This window comes from Carcharodon carcharias, chromosome 5 (genome assembly GCF_017639515.1).
Source record: "Carcharodon carcharias isolate sCarCar2 chromosome 5, sCarCar2.pri, whole genome shotgun sequence".
Taxonomy (NCBI): domain Eukaryota; kingdom Metazoa; phylum Chordata; class Chondrichthyes; order Lamniformes; family Lamnidae; genus Carcharodon; species Carcharodon carcharias.
Genome location: NC_054471.1, coordinates 71,079,361 through 71,097,671, shown reverse-complemented (window position 1 = coordinate 71,097,671; position 18,311 = coordinate 71,079,361). Strand labels below are relative to the sequence as shown.

Here is an 18,311-nt window from a genome sequence, read left to right as displayed (position 1 = left end):
GGGTTTGATAAGGAGAGGGGGAAATCAAAAAGTGCATGTTTCACCATCTGCAGATTGTAAATCAGAAGAGATTGGGGTAAGTGAGAAACAGAATTAGTTACAAGGATATCATTATGTTCAGCACTCTGCCACTTGCTAGGGCCTTAGCAATGGCTGCTTGAATGATGGTAAGCGACATCTCCTCCTTGGCATCCAGTACATGTAGCTCTGCCTGTGCCCTGCAGATTAGCTCCGGCTGCCTCCAGTTATGCACCACCTTCTCCTGCAAGAGAGGGGGAAATACGTCAGTGAGTGTGGTGCAATCTGTTGGATGATGTTGCTGTCATGGTTAAATAGTTGGAAGCATGCATAAGCTGTGAGATGCGGTTGTGAGGCTTGCAGCCAGTGCTGTGCATGTGGATGCATTGCAATCATGAATTTTAGCTAAGAGTCTGATTAACAGTGATTGTTGGCAGTTGAGTGGTGATATTGTGCATTGAATAGCATTTATGTTTGGAGGTACAGTTAGTGGAACATGGCACTTGAAGAATTCACTGACTTCGGCCACTCACAGATTCTTGGGAGTTGTCTTCTGCCATTGACTCCTACATTTATCTGGTTCCCTGCCTTCTGAACATTTGTTGTGAGGACTTTGTGACCTCCTATGGATATGGTGCTTCTCCATTGCACCTGCTCCACAAGTGCCTCCAGTGCAGCATCAGGGAGCCTTGGAGAGCACACTTTCTCTCATGTGCCATAATTGAGTCTTTTTCCATGTTATAATGACGTGCAAAGAATTCCACCACCTACTCCATCCAAGATGCAACTTCCTTTTAAGAGGCGCAGGCTGGTTTTAGTAGTGCAAGCAAGCTTTAAATGGTGCTTATTTTCTCTAATTTTGGGCCCCTTCCTAAGGTGTGAAGCCACTGAACAGTGCAGTTAGCACTAGCTGCGTACTATAGTTATGGTAATGAACATTGCATTGAATAGGTGCAGGGCAATCTCGCTGCACACCCTATTTGGAAGGGTGTCCAGTTTGGCTCTTTGTATGTTTGTGGACACACTATACTTTCCCTCCTGATTTTAGTAGACTTCCTCAGCTGCAGGGAGCGTTATTGTTGGAAGCAGCCTCTCTCTTGTATTTATTTGGAGTATTCCTTTGTATGAAGCCAAATAACACACCCTGTTCCCACAGACAACTTGTGCCCCTTCCCTTGTTAAGTAGTTCCATAGGTGCCAAGACCCCTATGCCCCTTCTGAGAAAGTTTCTGATAACACCCTACCTCATAAGCTGAGTGGCACTAAACCACCCATGATCCTCTCACCCACAATTGACACTCACCTGGGCAACGTTGCAGCCTGGCTGTTCAGGTTAATTGTTGGATACGATTGCAATGCCGCCTTTCCCTTACTGAGCTTATCTGGCTATTTTCCACCCTGAGTCCTCCTCTCCTTTGTTGAGATATTGTCGGGCGTCTCTTCTCTTATTCTTTCCCATACAGAGAGAATTTGTTCTTCTGGAGGTAGTTTCATTGCCTTTGCAGCCATCATCAGTATCCGTCCTCATATACCCTCTCCCCTGTTAACTCTCCACTGCTTTCTCCGCTTCATATATAACTTTTGCAGCTTGCACTAATCTCCCCCCACCGCAACCCAACCTGCTGCTTTCCAACATGAATACAACACCTAATTTTGACTCTACATAGGTGTTTAACTAGTTATTTAAATAAAGGAAACTTTGACTTGTGTGTCTGTTTACTTTTCCAATAAAGTGAAACACTTGGGGGTGCTGCTGTGCTACAGAGAAACACAATATTTTGGGTTTGTTTTTAATACTCCTGTTTGTCGTACCACTCACAGTAACAGCGATGAGGGTTTCACTAATGAAGAATGAAGGCATTTACACAACAGCTCATTGCCTTTATTTAAAATCTTACCGTAGCTCATTTTTCTTCCCATTTCATAGAACCATTAAACGGCAGAAACCAGCTTTGAGACAATACAAGGGGTAGAAATACAGATTTTCCACAAATGCTTTAAAAGTTATCTTAATTTATGAAATTGCAACATTTCTATACACTAAAACCACATTCAATATAGGCTATTAACATGGTTGATAAGTTGCTGCTAGAAAGATAACCAAGGTTTCAGAAGCCTCATAATGTCTATGGTCTTGGAAATGCATAATCTGAGGCATAGAGTTATACAGCAAAGAAACAGACCCTACGGCCCATCCTGTCCGTGTTGGCCAACAAGCACCTATCTATTCTAATCCCATTTTCCAGCAATTGGCCCGTAGCCCTGTATGCCATGGCATTTCAAGTGCTCATCTAAATACTTCCTTAAATGTTGTGAGGGCTCCTGCGTCTACTACCCCCTCAGGCAACGTGTCCCAGATTTCAACCACCCTCTGCATGAAATAAATTTTCCTTAAACCCCCTCTAAACCTCCTGACCCTTACCTTATATCTATGCCCCCTGGTTATTGACACCTCCACTAAGGAGAAAAGTTTCTTCCTATCTATCCCATCTATGCCCCTTGTAATTTTGTATACCTCTATCAGGCCCCCTTCAGCCTTGTCTGCTATAAGGAAAATAATCCTAGCCTATTCAACCTCTCTTCATAGCTGAAAGGCTCCAGCGCATGCAACATCTTGGTAAATCTCCTCTACACGCTCTTCAGTGCAATCACACCCTTCCTATAGTGTGCCAACCAGAACTGCATTAAGTACTCCAGTTGTGGCCTAACTAGCATTTTATCCAACATAACCTCCCTGTTCTAATATTCTATGCCTCAGCTAATAAAGGCAAGAATCTCATATGCCTTTTTAACCATCTTATCTACTTGTGCTGCCTTCACGGATCTATGGACATGTACACCAAGGTCCCTCTGATCCTCTGTACTTCCTAGGGTCCTACCATTCATTGTGTATTTCCTTGCTGTGGTAGTCCTCCCAAAATGCATCACCTCACACCTCTCAGGATTAAATTCCATTTTCCACTGCTTTGCCCATCTCACCAATCCATCGATATCGTCCTGTAACCTAAGGCTTTCCTCCTCACTATTTATGACGCCACCAATTTTTTGTGTCATCTGCAAACTTATTGATCATACCTCCTATATTCACGTCTAAATCATTAATATACCATGATAAACCGTAAGGGTCCCAGCATAGAACCCTGTGGTACACCACTCGTCACAGGCTTCCAACCACAAAAACAGCCTTCGACCATCCCCTCTGCCTCCTGCCACTAGGCTAATTTTGGATCCAATTTGCCAAATTGCCCTGGATCCCATGGGCTGTTACCCTCTTGACCATTCTCCCATGTGGGACCTTGTCAAAAGCCTTACTCCAGTCCATGTAGACTACATCAACTGCACTAACCTCATATACACAACTAGTCGTCTCCTGGAAAACTTCAGTCAAATTTATTAGACATGATCTCCCCCTAACAAAGCCATGCTGACTATCCCTGATTAATCCCTGCTTCTCCAAGCGAAGGGATTAATCCTGTCCCTCAGAATTTTTTCCAATAGTTTCCCTACCACTGATGTTAGACTCACTGGCCTATAATTACCTGGTTTACCCCTACTATCCTTCTTGAATAATAGTACCACATTCGCTGTCCTCCAGTCCTCTGGCACCTCCTATGGCCAGAGAGGAATTGAAAATTTGTGTCAGAGCCCCTGCAATCTCCTCCCTTGCCTCACTCAGCAGCCTGGGATACATCTCATCTGGGCCTGGTGATTTATCCAGTTTTAAGCCTGCTAAAACAGCTAATACCTCCTCCCTTTCAATGCTGTGTATCACAGTCCCCCTCCCCGATTTATACACCTTTATCGCCCTTCTCCAGAATGAACACAGATGAAAAGTAATCATTTAAAACCTCACCTACATCCTCTGGCTCCATGCACAGATTGCCACTTTGGTCCCTGATGGGTCTTTCTCTTTCTTTGGCTATCCTCTTGCCCTTAATATATTTGTAAAATGCCTTGGGATTTTCCTTTATCTTGCCCGCCAGTTTTTTTTTCATGCCCCTTCTTCGCTCTCCAGTTACTTTTTTAAGTAGCCCTCTACATTTTCTGTACTCCTCTAGGGCTTCTGCTGTTTTCAGTCCTCTGTATCTGCCATAAGCCTCTTTTTTTTTTGTTCCTTATTCAATCCTGTATACCCCTTGATATCCAGGGTTCCCTGGAGATTTGTTGGTCCTAGCCTTCACCTTTACGGGAACAGGTTGGTCCTGAACTCTATTTCCTTTTTGAATGACTCTCACTGGTCTGATGTAGACTTTCCTACAAGTAGCTGCTCCCAGTCCATTTTGGCCAGATCCTGTCTTATCATATTGAAATCGGCCTTCCCCCAATTCAGGACTTTTATCTCCTTTGTCCTTTTCCATAACTACCTTTAATCTTAAAGAGTTATGGTCACTATCCCCAAAATGCTCCCCCCCCTGCCACTTCTACCACTTGCCTGGCTTCATTCCCTAAGATTAGGTCCTTCCCTTCTCTGTAGAACTTTCTACGTGTTGGCTCAAAAAGCTCTCCTGGATGCACTTTAAGAATTCTGCCCCCTCTAAGCCTTTCACACTAAGATTATCCCAGTTAATATTGGGGAAGTTGAAAATCCCTACTATTATTACCTTATTATTTTTGCACTTCATAGAGATTGTGCTCTTCTATCTCCCCCTGACTGTTTGGAGGCCTATAGTATACTCCCAGCAAAGTGATTGCCCCCTTTTTGTTTTTAAGTTCCACCATATGGCCTTATTTGAGGAACCTTCTAAGATACCATCCCTCCTTACTGCAATAATTGACTCCTTGATCAATAATGCAATGCCACCTCCTCTTTTACACCCCCTCCCCCCCATCACTCTTGAAGATTCGAAACTCTGGAATATTGAGCTGCAGGTCCTGTCCTCCCCTCAACTATTTCTTTGTGATAGCAACAATATCATATTCCCATGTGTTAATTGCCCTCAATTCATCTGCCACAGATGAATTGCGTTAAAATAGATACAATCCAGCCTTGCATTATTCCCTTGTGCCTTAACAAGTTTGCTTTGCCTTCCAGACTGACTTAGTTTCTCCTCTATGTTTGGCTGTGCATCACCCCCTACTGTGCCTCCACTCTGTATCCCATCCCCCTACTAAATTAGTTTAACCCCCCCCCCCCCCCCCCCGACCCCCGCACCGCCCACAACAGCACTAGCAAACTTCCACAAGGACATTGGTCCCATTCTGGTTTAGGTGCAACCTGTCCAACTTGTACAGGCCCCACTTTCGCCCACTCAATGATCCAGGAAACTAAAGCTCTCCCTCCTGCACCAGCTCTTCAGCCACACATTCATCATCTCTATCCTTCTATTCTTCTACTCACTAGCACGAGGCATTGAGAGTAATCCAGAGATTACAACCTTTGAGGTCCTGCCTAGCTCCCTAAATTCTTGTTGCAGGACCTCATCCCTCTTTCTACCTATGTCGTTGGTACCAATGTGAACCACGACCTCTGACTGCTTGCCCTATCCCTTCAGAATGCCCTGCAGCCGTTCTGTGACATCCTTTACCCTGGCACCACGGAGGCAACACACCATCCTGGAGTCACGTCTGCAGCCGCAGAAGTGCCTATCTGCATCACTCAGTATTGAGTCCCCTACCACTATTCCTCTTGCACTCTTACTCCTCCCTCCTTGTGCAGCTGAGCTGCCCACAGTGTCGTGAACTTGGCTGTGGCTGCACTCTCCAGAGGAACCTTCACCCTCACCGTTTTCCAACACAGAAAAACGGTTCTTGAGTGAGATGCACTCTGGGGCTTTCCTGACTGCCTGCCTACCTTCTTCTGACTGATCTGTCTGTAAAGTGTAGCTAAGAGAAAAACGAAATTCAGAATTGAGAAAAAACAAGCAAGAAACATTGCTGGATGACAACATACTCATGGTAGACCTTAAGATGGACTGAAGAATTCGTTTTTCATGATATTCCAACATTGATGCTGCTTATGACTCCACTAATTCTGGTGAGTGTGGCATTATTTTTTCTGAAACATTGTTTTATATGTTACGGTTTTTGTTATTTTATGTCTAACATGCCACTGTTAAGTATTTATAAATATTCTTCCTTCAGTAATAATTTGCTTTTCCATCAGTTCAATAGTTCTACTTAACATTCACAATCCTTATATATGCGTTCTTTAAAGTCAGTTAAATAAAATTTTGTCCTCATGTCTTCATAGGCGATTCTCATGTGTCTTCAGGATCGACACAACAGGACGCCATCTTGCTCTTTGTATGGGAGCTCATCAGGCACAGTTAAGGCTGAAGAAGGAATTGGAAGTCAACAAAAAAAATCTTCCAAGTATATTACTAGGAGAAAGAAAGATATTGTGGATGCTGGAAATCTGAAATAAAAATAGCAAGTGCTGGAAAAACTCAGCAGGTCTGGCAGCATCTGTGGAGATTGAAACAGAGTTATGTTTCGAGTTGAATATGACTCTTCTTCTGAATTCAAGATGTTAACTCCGTTCCTGTCTGCACAGATGCTGCCAGACCTGCTGAGTTTTTCCAACACCTGTTTTTACATGAAGGGTAACTCTTCTGACCATCTTTGAAATACTGCCATGGGTTTTTCTCATCCGCCTGAGAGGGCAGATGGGGTCTCTGACTGAAGTGTCACCCTTGATTTTTCTTGGGGAGTTGCATTCAAACACACATCCTTCTGACTCAGGTGAAAATGCTACCTACTGAGCCACGTACGATACTGAGAAGACAGGTAATCATCTCTTGTGTGCTGATATCCTCTGATACAGAAAAGAACGACCCATTAACTGAAAAGTCGTAGCTGTTCTTTTCATCATCACTATCCCAGTCATGGTGCTGGTAGCCACTAGTACTCAGCCCTGAATGTTGGAAACTTGTGGAAGCTATCTGATGTGGATTCCAATCAATGCATTGGGGTTGAGTCTACTGCAAAAAATAGTGCAGTAATCATAGGAGTTACTGTAGCAGATCACCAATTCCCATCCGTCCCTGTGCTCATCCATCCCTGTACTCGACCTACATTAGCTCCTGACCTAGCAGCGCCTCTATTTTAAAATTCTCATTAGTGTTTTCAAATCCCCCATGGCCTTGCCCCTCCCGATCTCTATAACCTCTTTCATCCCTACAACTCTCTGAAATCTCAGTGCTCCCCCAATTCTGATCTCTTGCACATTCTCAATTTTAACCTACCACTGGCAGCTCGCCTTCAATTGCCTAAGTGCTCAGCTGTGGAAGTCTTTCCCGAACTTCTCACCTATACCGCTCCTCCTTTAAGTTGCTCCTTAAAATTTGCCTCTTTGATTAAGTTTCTCTACTGATATCTCCTTGTGTGGCCTGGTGTTAAATTTCTGTTTGATAATGCTCCTGTGAAGCACTTGGGACGTTTTGCAATGTTAAAGGTGCTACATAAATGTAGTTTGGTATATAATAATGCCATTGCACTTCAGAAATATTAATCTATGCAAGAATTATTGTTAATGTTTTAAAGTTTAAAATTAAGTAATGAATCTCACTTCATTTACATTAAATCAAGTTACAATAAAGAAATATTGTTACTTATTGTCAAACTTTTTCATGTTCAGAATAAAAGGCATGCATCCACTCATTACTCTTTCATATTTCACTTAGTACCTTCAGCTTAGCTGTTGAAAAGTTTCTGGAATCATTTTTCTTTAGCTATATTTCATACTGTGAGTCCCTTTTCATTCACACATTAGTGTACAGTTGGAAATGTACTGTTTTACAAATAAATTCAAATTTTGCTTGGAGGAAACTGGTTATGGTGGATGATTGATGAGCCTAAAATTTGGCTAAATTGATGTTTTTTCCATTGTGAAGAGCAATGTCCAGGTAAATGTAAGGCTGGAATATATGGAATGGCATTTCAGCTTAATCTATTTTAACACCTAGTAGAAATTGGTTCTAGAGAAATTATAGGGACATAGAAAATAACTCCATTTGCAAAGCAGTTCTGTAGATTTAGAAGGATAGCATGTTTATGTGATTGAAACCATTAAATGGACGGTCAATGATCCAGAATGATAGTTTGGCAAAAGATGAACTTAAGGAATAGTTGCAAGAAATAGTTTCACCCAGAATGCATTAAAGAAGGGCTACCTATTTTATCCTTTCAGAAAAAGCAACTCAAATTGTTTACAATATTTTGTGTAATTCAAAGAAATTTTATTTTTTTAAAAGCGAAACAAAAAATGAGAGTTCCAGAAACCCAAAGTAGTAAGTTATAAACATTATTGCAGCACAGCTTGGAAGCTACAACAGGAAGTAGGCCTGAGAGCCAATCCTGACCAAACATTTCACTTCGGTTTTCTGAGAAGGGAAAAGATGGTTAGGCATATAGCAATGCAAACCTGTACTGTGGGGTCAAACAGGATGCCACAATTTTTATGTGGTCTGAATCAGCCTGTGCAAATGGCTGAGGAGCTGAATCAGGTTAGTGACAAGTTTACTGAGTTAATAGTGGGGGCTGAAAATGAATTTGGTTTTCCCAGCATTCAGTTGCTTTTTTTGTTTGAAGTCAGCTGCCTTAACATGAATGAGCTAGAACTATTGTTGATACTGAGATTCGAGCTATTAAACTGTGACTGGGAGTGAAATGCCCAGGTGCCAGAACTGGTCGGCTCCCTTCTTACTGGTACCATTGAATCATACTGTTTTTTTTAATATAATCTAAAAACATGAAATTGTTTTAAATCTGTTTTGTATTTTCTGGCATCATTTTATCAACACTGTTGCACACTGGAAAAAAAATGTAGCTTAATTATTGTGGGAAGTTTTTAAAAGCTATCATGAGATTTTTTTTTGTTTGTCAAAAGGGCTGCGCATGTTCTCGGGAGACAGTTCAGGACTCGTCATTATTTGGAGCACTTTTGTAAATCAAGGTTCACAGCAAAACTTGGCTCAGGAGTGGACTATTGCTGAGGTATAGTAACAGGGAATTCAACTGCTCTGCAGTTCACACCTTGAAAGGGTTATAGTGTCTGGATTATATTAAGCCAAAGTTTGTCAATACTTTGCAGTACAAAAGCAATGATCAATTTGTTGATAAGTAGTAACTACTTATGTATTTTATGATCTGTACAGTGGAAATCTAATGGAAATATCTCCCTGGCAATCTCAAGTAATTCTTTAGCAGCATTAAGTAATATAGTAATAATAAACTATAATAGTATTAAATCATTTCTAACAGCTGATGCACATTAAGTGTCAACAAAGTGCCTACCTGATCAATTGATTGATAACTGCCTTAAGCATAGATCTACCCTAAGGAAGCATCAGATATTTCAAAATCTTTGAAAGTTATAACCAGGAACTGTACAGAAAGTTAACTATTTGGTTAACTATGGCTCCGACTTTGGTCCATGAGCTGAGTGCGTGGAATCGGGAGAATTCCGGCTCTACAAACCTGACTTTTAAAAATGGCTGCTTTTGGAACTTCCCCTGTCTTTGTACCTCCCCTCCCACTTGTGAAAAGCATCCTCCAAACCCATTTCTTGTATGAAACTTTTCAGTTATTCATTTTAACATTCACAAAAGCTCAACATCCGCTTGTTTTTCTTCTCTGAAGCTCCTGGGGTCAGTTATTGTATATTAAAAGTGAAATATAAAAGTCAAATGTGCTTACTAGAATGTTGTAACTTGTAATATAGTATCGTACAGGTGAGATGAACAGATTGTGGTATGTTATAAATTTTGATTACATTTTTCCTTAATCTAGTGAATTCATTGACAAAATACTGTGAAGGTTGGGTAGTTACAATATATTAAAAACACTATTCAAAATTCTTTACAGAACATAATGCAGAATGATCTAAAAGGTGTTCCTATAAATCACCTGGAAGTTCACCCAAATGGCAGACGTCTACTAATCCATGCCAGAGACAGCACACTGAGAGTGATGGACCTAAGAGTGTAAGTTGTTAAATCTTAAAATAACGTGACCCCAACTTGACATACATGCAGGTAGCAAGGAATTTGAGTGTCCCAACTTAGAGAATGAAGACACTTCATTAAAATACTTAAAACAGTCTCCCACAATAATATTGAGAGTCTGACTTACATTTAGCAGCTGGCACGTGGTTTCTCAGGTCACGGGAAACCTGGAAAAATAAAGCAGGAGTTGCTAGCCCCAGAAGGCTAAGTGCTTTTTATTGCACTCCTTGTGAAACAGGAAGAGAACGGCCCTGCAAGGAGGCCTTTAGTCTTTTGTGACCTCCCCTGCCTCCAACCCCCCTGCCCCCCCAATCCCCACCCACCGCATTGCAGACGTTAGACCAATGGTGCCTTTATCTCCCACCTCCTTTGATCAAAGCCACCATTGGTGGAGTGATTCAAATTGGGGATACTCAAGAAAACAGAAATGGAGGATTGCAGATACCTCGCGAGAGTTGTATGGCTGGGGAAGTTGCAGAGGTAAGAAAGGGTGAGGCTGTGCAGAGATTTGAAGGCATGGATGGGAATTTTAAAATCAAGGCATTGGTTATGTGGGAATTAATGTAGGTCTTCGAGCAAAGTGTTGCTGGGTGAATAGGACTTGGTACAAGTAAGGGCATTGGCAGCAGAACTTTGAACGACAAGCTTAGAGAGGATAGAGTGTGAGAGGCCAGCCAGGAGTGTGCTGAAATAGTCAAGTTGGGAGGTAACAAAGACATGGATGAAAACAGACGAGTTGAGGCAAGGCAGAGTCAGGCATTGGTGGCATGGGCGTGGGGTCAAAAACTCATCTTGGGTTGAAATATGACACCAAGGTTGTAAACAGTTTGGTTCACCATCAGACATTTGCTAGGAGGATGGGAGACGGTAGTTAGAGAACAGAGTTTGTAACAGGGAGCAAAAACAGTGGTTAAGTCATCCCAATATTTAGTTGAAGGAAATTTCTGCTGATCTAGCATTGAGTGTCTGTCAGGCTGTCTGAAAGTTGAGTGGTCAAGCAAAGTGGTGATTATGTAGAATTGGGTGTTGTCGGTGTTGACTTGAAAACCGATGCTTTGTTTTTGGATAAAATCACTGAGCAGCAAGATGAGGATAACAAAGGAGCATAACAAACAGAAGTAGGAGTAGACCATATGGCTCCTCGATTCAGTACAATCATGGTTGATCTTCTACCTTAACTCCACTTTCCTGCTCGTGCCCTATATCCCATGATTCCCTGAGCGATCAATGATGGAGCATCCGCATCCCTCTGGGGTAGAGAATTCCAAAGATTCAAAACTCTAAGTGAAGAGATTTCTCCTCATCTCAGTCCCTTATCCTTAGACTCTTGTCTCCTTTGTGGATCAAAAATCTATCTAACTCAACCTTGAATAAATTCAATGACCCAGTCTCTACTGCTGTCTGGTGAAGAGAGTTTCAAAGATTAATGACCCAAGAGAAGAAATTCCTCCTCATCTCTGTCTAAATTGGGAGACCCCTTATTTTAGAACTCTGCCTCCTAGTTCTAGATTCCCCTACAAGGGGAAACACCCTTTCAGCAACTATCCTGTCAAGCACCCTCAGAACCGTTTTTATCTTTCAATGAGATCACCTCATTCGTCTACACTCCAATAAGTATAGGCCCAACCTGCTCAATCTTTCCTTATAAGTCAAACCCCTACTAGGAATCAACCTAGTGAGCCTTCTCTGAACTGCTTCCAATGCAAGTATATCCTTCCTTAAGTAAGGTGACCTAAACTGTACACAGTACCCCAAGTGCAGTCTCACCAATGCCCTTTACAGTTGTAACAAGACTTCCCTACTTGTTTACTCCACCCCCTTGCAATAAAAGCCAAAGTCCCCTTTGCCATCTTAATTACATGTTCTACCTACCTGCGAGCTAACTTTTTGTGATTCATATACAAGGACACCCAGATCCGCCTATACTGTTTCTACTCCCTGATCTTTGGAGCCAGGGAGCTTCTTTACTTCTCACCTTATGTCATCTTTTATTATCGGACTACTCCTCCTTTTCCATTCTATCTCTCTTTTCAAAATATTGTGTACCCTGGAATACATTCTGTTCCAGTACAGCTACAACACTGACATCCACCTGACAATGTGAAAAATTGCCCAGGTATGTCCTGTACACAAAAGCAGGACAAATCCGGCCTGGCCAGTTACCGCCCCATCAGTGCACTTTAAATCATCAGTAAAATGATGGAAGGGGTCATCAAAAACGCTATCAATGGTGCTTGCTTAGCAATAACTTGCTCACTGATGCTTAGTTCGGGTTCTGCCAAGCCCACTCAGCTCCTGACCTCATTACAACCTTGGTTCAAACATGAACAAAAGAGTTGAACTCCAGAGATGAGGTGAGAGTGACTGTTCTTGACATCATGGCAGCATTTGACTGAGTGTGGCATCAAGGAGCCCAAGCAAAACTAGAGTCAGTGGGAATCAGGGGGAAATTCTCCACTGATTGGAGTCGTTCCTAGCAAGATGGTTGCGGCTGTTGGAGGTCAATCACCTCGGTTCCAGGCATCACTGCGGGAGTTCCTCAGGGTAGTGTCCTAGGCCCAACCATCTACAGCTGTTTCATCAATGACTGTCCATCATAAGGTCAGAAGTGGGGATGTTTGCTGATGATTGCACAATGTTCAGCACCATTCGCAACTCCTCAGATACTGAAGCAGTTCACGTCCAAACGCAGCAAGACCTGGACAATATCCAGGCTTGGGCTGCCAATTGGCAAGTAACATTCACGCCACACAAGTGCCAGGCAATGAGCATCTCCGACAAGAGAAAATCTAACCATCGCCCCTTGACATTCAATGGCATTGACATTGCTGAATCCCCCCACTATCAACATCCTGGGGATATATCATTGACCAGAAACTGAACTGGAATAGCCATATAAATACTATGCCAGAAGAGCTGGTCAGAGGCAAGGAATCCTGCAGTGAGTAACTCGTCCCCTGACTCCCCAAAGCCTGTCCACCATCTACAAGGCACAAGTCAGGAAAGTGATGGAATACTCTCCACTTGCCTGGATGAATGTAGCTCCAACAACACTCAAGGAGCTTGATACCATCCAGGACGAAGCAACCAGCCTGATTGGCACCCCACCCCTAAACATTCACTCCTTCATCCAACGAAGCACAGTGACAGCAGTGTTTACCGTCTACAAGATGTAATGCGGGAACTTACCAAGCCTCCTTAGATAGCACCTTCCAAACCCATGACCACTACCATCTAGAAGAATAAGGGCAGCAGATACATGGGACACCACCACCCAAAAATTCCCTTCCAAGCCAATCACCATCCTGACTTGGAAACATATGGTCGTTTCTTCACTGTTGCTGGGTCAAAATCCTGGAACTCCCTCCCTAACAGCACTGTGGGTGTACCTACGCCATATGGACTGCAGCAGTTCAAGATGGCAGCTCACCACCATCTTCTCAAGGGCAGTTAGGGATGGGCAATAAATGCTGACCTAGCCAGCGATGTCGTCACCCCATGAATGAATTAAAAAAACATATTTCCCATCTTTGGTCAACTTGCAACCATGGGCAGGATTTTCTCCCTGTTGAGCGGGCGGTCCCGGGAGTGCCCGGAAACCTCATCCTGCCTGTGGATGAGGTTTCATAAAAAATGCAAAAGCCACCTGGCCTATTCGCCCACCTGCCCACCGAATGGTTGAGTGTGGAGTGAAAAATACAAATTAATTAATTGCTTAAGGACCTTAATTGGCCTCTTAATTGTCGGCAGGTGCGCTATCGCTTCTCGCGTGCGCCCACAGCCTGAAAGACCGCAAGAGTGCGTGATGATGGCAAGATGCTCGTCCACTGTCATCGCGCACTATTTCACTCCCTTTCGGGTTGGTTGGGCACCTGTCTGCGGGACAAAAAATTCTGCCCATGTCTCTGTAATGGTGATTATATCAAATCCGTTTATCTCTGTTTGTGCTGCTGGTTCATCCACCTTGTTCCAAATGCTTCATACAGTTAAAGAACCTTTAGTTTTATTTTCTTTACCACTCTTCTTTGCATGGACCTTATTCGCAGGTGCACTATTACTGTTAAACTTCGTCACTTTTTGTCTGACCCTGCTTGACTGTACCCAAATTGCCACACGGCTTTATTGCCTCAACTTTTTTTGCTTCAAATTTATAAATCTCCCTTCACCTAACCGCTTCCATCAATTTTTTAGATTAAAGCACACTCCACAACCCTGTACAAGTCACTAGGACACTGTTCCCAGCCTGATTTAAGTGGAGCCCATCCCAACAGAACAGCTCCCTTTTTCCCCAGCACTGGTGCCAGTGCCCCATGAAAAAACCTTTCTTCCCACAAGACTATTTGAGCCAGGGATTGAATTCTCTAATCTGTTTAACTATTTGCCAATTGGTAACAATCTAGATATTATCATCATTGAGGTTCTGCATTTTAATTTGGACCTTAACTCCTCAAACTTTCTCCGCAGATCATCATTACTAATTCTACCTAGTAATGTTGTGGGTTCTTATGTTGACCATGACAGCTGGGCTCCACCCCCGCCTCCCCAACTCCAAGTATGTCTCCAGCCATGAGGTGGTGCCCTTAACTCTGGCACTGAGAAGGCAATACAACCAAAATTCTCAGTTGTGGGTGCAGTGAGCACTATCTATCCCTCTGACCATACTGTCCCCTATTGCTATCACATTCCTTTTCACTCACTCCAATCACCACCCTCACCCGCAACCACATGAATGGTTCCATGCACCATGGTGCTATCTTCAGTTTGACCCACACCGGCCTTGCTCTCATCCACACAGGTAGCAAGTACTTGCTGGTTAAAGTAAAGGGCTGAGCCTTCTCCATTAATACATTCTGGACCTCCATACTTGTCTGACTCATATTCACTCGTATACGAGTCTCCTGTCCCTGAACATTGACCAACTCTAAAGTTCTAAGAAATGGGACTGCCTCCTGGAACAAAGTACCCAGGTAGCTCTCCCTCTCCTGCTCAGACTCCAGCTCAACAACTCTGACCTGAAGTTGCTTGAACTGTAGACACTTGCTGTAGTTATGGTTTTGCAGGATCACAGTGCTCTCTATAAAATCCAATGAGTTGCAGTTATGACATACCACCTGCCTGCGGTGTTTATCTATGTATTTTTTTATTGGCTAGTTAATTAGTTACTAATTCAGTACAATTGCAGTTTCTTAACTTAGAGCAAAACACTCACCAGCTATTGGAGGTAAAACAAAAACAATAAAAAAACCACATTTCCTTCTGCCTGGTCCGCTGCATTCCGCTCCTGTGCACCACATTCCACTGCATTCTGCCCCCATGCACCACGTTCTGCCTCCCATTCTTCTAAACTCTCGAGAATACAGGCCCAGCCCCCTCAACCTTTCCTCACAGGACTGTCCTGTCAGCCCAGGGATCAATCTGGTGAACTTTCGCTGTATTCCTTTTATGGCCAGTATTTCCTTCCTTGGGTAAGGAGATCAAAACTGTGCACAATACTCCAGGTGTGGTTTCACCAGGCTCTATATAACTGCAGCAAGACTTCCTTACTCCGGTGCTCAAATCCCCTTGCAATAATGATTAACATACAATTTGCCTTCCTAATTGCTTTTTGCACCTGCATGTTAGCTTTCAGTGACTTTTGAACAAGGACACATCGGTCCCTTCGGACTTCAACACTTCCCAATCTCTCCCCATTTAAGAAATACTCTGCATTTTTGTTTTTCCTACCAAAGTAGATGACTTTACATGTTTCCACATTGTATTCCATCTGTCATATTCTTGCCCACTCACTTAGTTTGTCTAACTCTCCTTGAAGTCTCTTAGAATCCTCCTCATAACTCTCACCAGGCTTTATGCCATCAGCTTGCTTGGAATTATTACATTTTGTCCCCATATCCAAATCATTGATATAGATTGGGCCCAAGCACTGTTCGTTGCGGTACTCCACTAGTCACAGCCTTCCAACCTGAGAATGACCTGTTTATCACTACTCTCCATTTTCTGTCTGTTAACCAATCCTCAGTCCTTGCCAGTATATTTCCCCCAATCCCATGGGCTCTAATTTTGCTTACTAACATCCTGTGTGGGACCTTACTGAAAGCCTTCTGAAGATCCAAATACGCCAGATCCACTGGTTCTCCCTTATCTACCCTGTTAGTAATATCCTCAAAAAACTCCAACAGATTTGTCAAACATGATTTCACTTTCATAAATCCATGTTGATTCTCCCCAATCTTGCCATTATTTTCTAAGTGCCCAGTTATCATGTCCTTTAGGATAGATTCTATCATCCCACCCCCTCACCGCCGCCGCCGTCGCCACTGATGTCAGGCTAACAGATCTGTGGTTCTCTGTTTTCTCTCTCCCTCCTTTCCCAAATAGTGAGGTTACATTTGCTCCCTTCCAATCTGCAGGCACCATTCCAGAATCTATTACAATTTGAAAGATGATCACCAATGCATCTACTGTCTCTGCAGCCACCTCTTTCAATACCCTGTGATGTACATGATCAGGCCCAGGGGATTTATGTACTCTTAGTTCCATTAATTTCTCCAGCACTAGTTTTTTGCAAATAGTAATTTCTTTCAGATCCTCAATCTCACTAGTCCCTTGGCCCCTCCCCACAATATCTCAGGGAGGTTTTTTGTATATTCTTCCATGAAGACGGACGCATAGTATTTGTTTAGTTTCTCTGCCATTTCCTTATTACCCATAAATTCTCAATTCTCTGTCTGTAATGGACCTGCATTTGCCTTTGCAAACCTTTTTTCCTTTTTACATACCCATTGAAGCTTTTACAGTCTTTTTATGTTCCCCGCTAGTTTACTTTCATATTCTATTTTCTCTTTCTTTATCAATTTCTTGGTTCTCCTTTGCTGAAATTTAAATGCTCCCAACCCTCGGGCTTGTTACTTTTTTGACAATTTTATATGCCTCTTCCTTTGATCTAATAGAATCTTTAAAATCTCTTGTTAGCCATGATTGGATCACTTTTCCTGCTGACTTTTTGTGCCTTAAAGGAATGTAATTTTGTTGCAAACCACGTATTAGTGCTTTAAATGCCAGCCATTGCCTATTGTCATACCTTTCTAATGTAGTCCCCCAATCCACCTCAGCCAACTTGCCCCTCATACCTTTGTAGTTTCCTTTGCTTAGTTTAAAGACCTTAGTTTCAAATTGCATTACATGACTTTCAAACTTCATGTAAAATTCCATCATATTATGATCGCTTAAATTCCATCAGCTACTGCGGTGGGAATTCCATCAGCTACCAGGGTGGGATTGAACCCTCATCTCCAGAGCGTTAGCCTTGGCTTCTGGATTATTAGTCCAGTGACATTACCACTATGCCACCATCTTCCCGTCACACACACACACACACACACATACACACACACACCTCCTTCCACCCCCCCCACCCCCCCCCAGCCGACGCCCCCTGTAAGTGGACATAGTACTCAAGATGCAGTCCTACCAAGTATCAGTAAGTATCATAAGGATGTCATTTGATTTGAAATGAATGGTTCTATTAGCTTTAGCCATCATTTCTCTCATTGGTTAAGAATCTTCAGTAATCTGTGCACAACGACCCCAAGATCCTTTTCTCTCTCAACCCCTTTGTGCTGTTCCCTGAAACGATGAGTGTATTCTGTGTTAGCCCTGCCAGCATGTGTGAGACTACATTTATCTAAATCTCATCATGTGGCCCACTGCCCTAGTGCAGGTAAATCTTCATGGATTTGATTGGGCTCCTCTATAACGTAGAAAAATGTAAAGTTGTCCACTTTGCTAGGAAAAACAGAAATGCAGAGTATTTCTTAAATGCTGAGATGCCCAAAGGGAAATAGTTGCCCTTGTTCATAAGCCACTGAAAGCTAACATGCTAGGAAGCCAAATGGTTTGTTGGTGTTTATTGCAAGAGGATTTGAGTACAGGAGCAAAGAAGTCTTGCTGTACTTGTATAGAGCCTTGGTGAGATCACATCTGGAGTAGTGTATACAATTTTGGCCATTGCCTAAGGAAGGATATACTTGCCATAGAGGGAGTGCAACGAAGGTTCACAGACTGATCCCTGGGATGACAAGATTGTCTTATGAGGGGAGATTGAGGAGACTTGGCCTATATTCTCTAGAATTGAGAAAAATGAGCGGTGATCTCATTGAAGTGTACAAAATTCTTACAGGATTTGACAAGGTAGATGCAGGAAGGATGTTCCCCCTGCCTCGGGGTGCCAAGAATAAGAAGTAAGCCATTTAGGACAGTGAGGAGGAGGAATTTCTTCATTCAGAGGGTGGTGAATCTTTGGAATTCCCTACCCCAGAGGACAGAGGGCGATAGATTTCTGGATATTAA

General features: G+C 42.8%; 1 protein-coding gene across 6 annotated transcripts in view; it reads left to right on the top strand.

The window, feature by feature from the left end:
• The window catches only part of ahi1 (Abelson helper integration site 1), a 284,978-nt gene that overhangs the window by 71,897 nt on the left and 194,770 nt on the right, over positions 1-18,311 (top strand). For all 6 annotated transcript variants that reach the window (XR_005943129.1, XM_041188744.1, XM_041188742.1 and 3 more), the window contains 2 exons: positions 8,846-8,952; positions 9,823-9,941. Coding sequence is in view for 5 of the 6 variants with exons in the window: in XM_041188744.1 (XP_041044678.1) it covers positions 8,846-8,952; positions 9,823-9,941 (226 nt within the window). In the remaining variant the exon portion in view is untranslated. The remainder of the gene's footprint in view (positions 1-8,845; positions 8,953-9,822; positions 9,942-18,311) is intronic.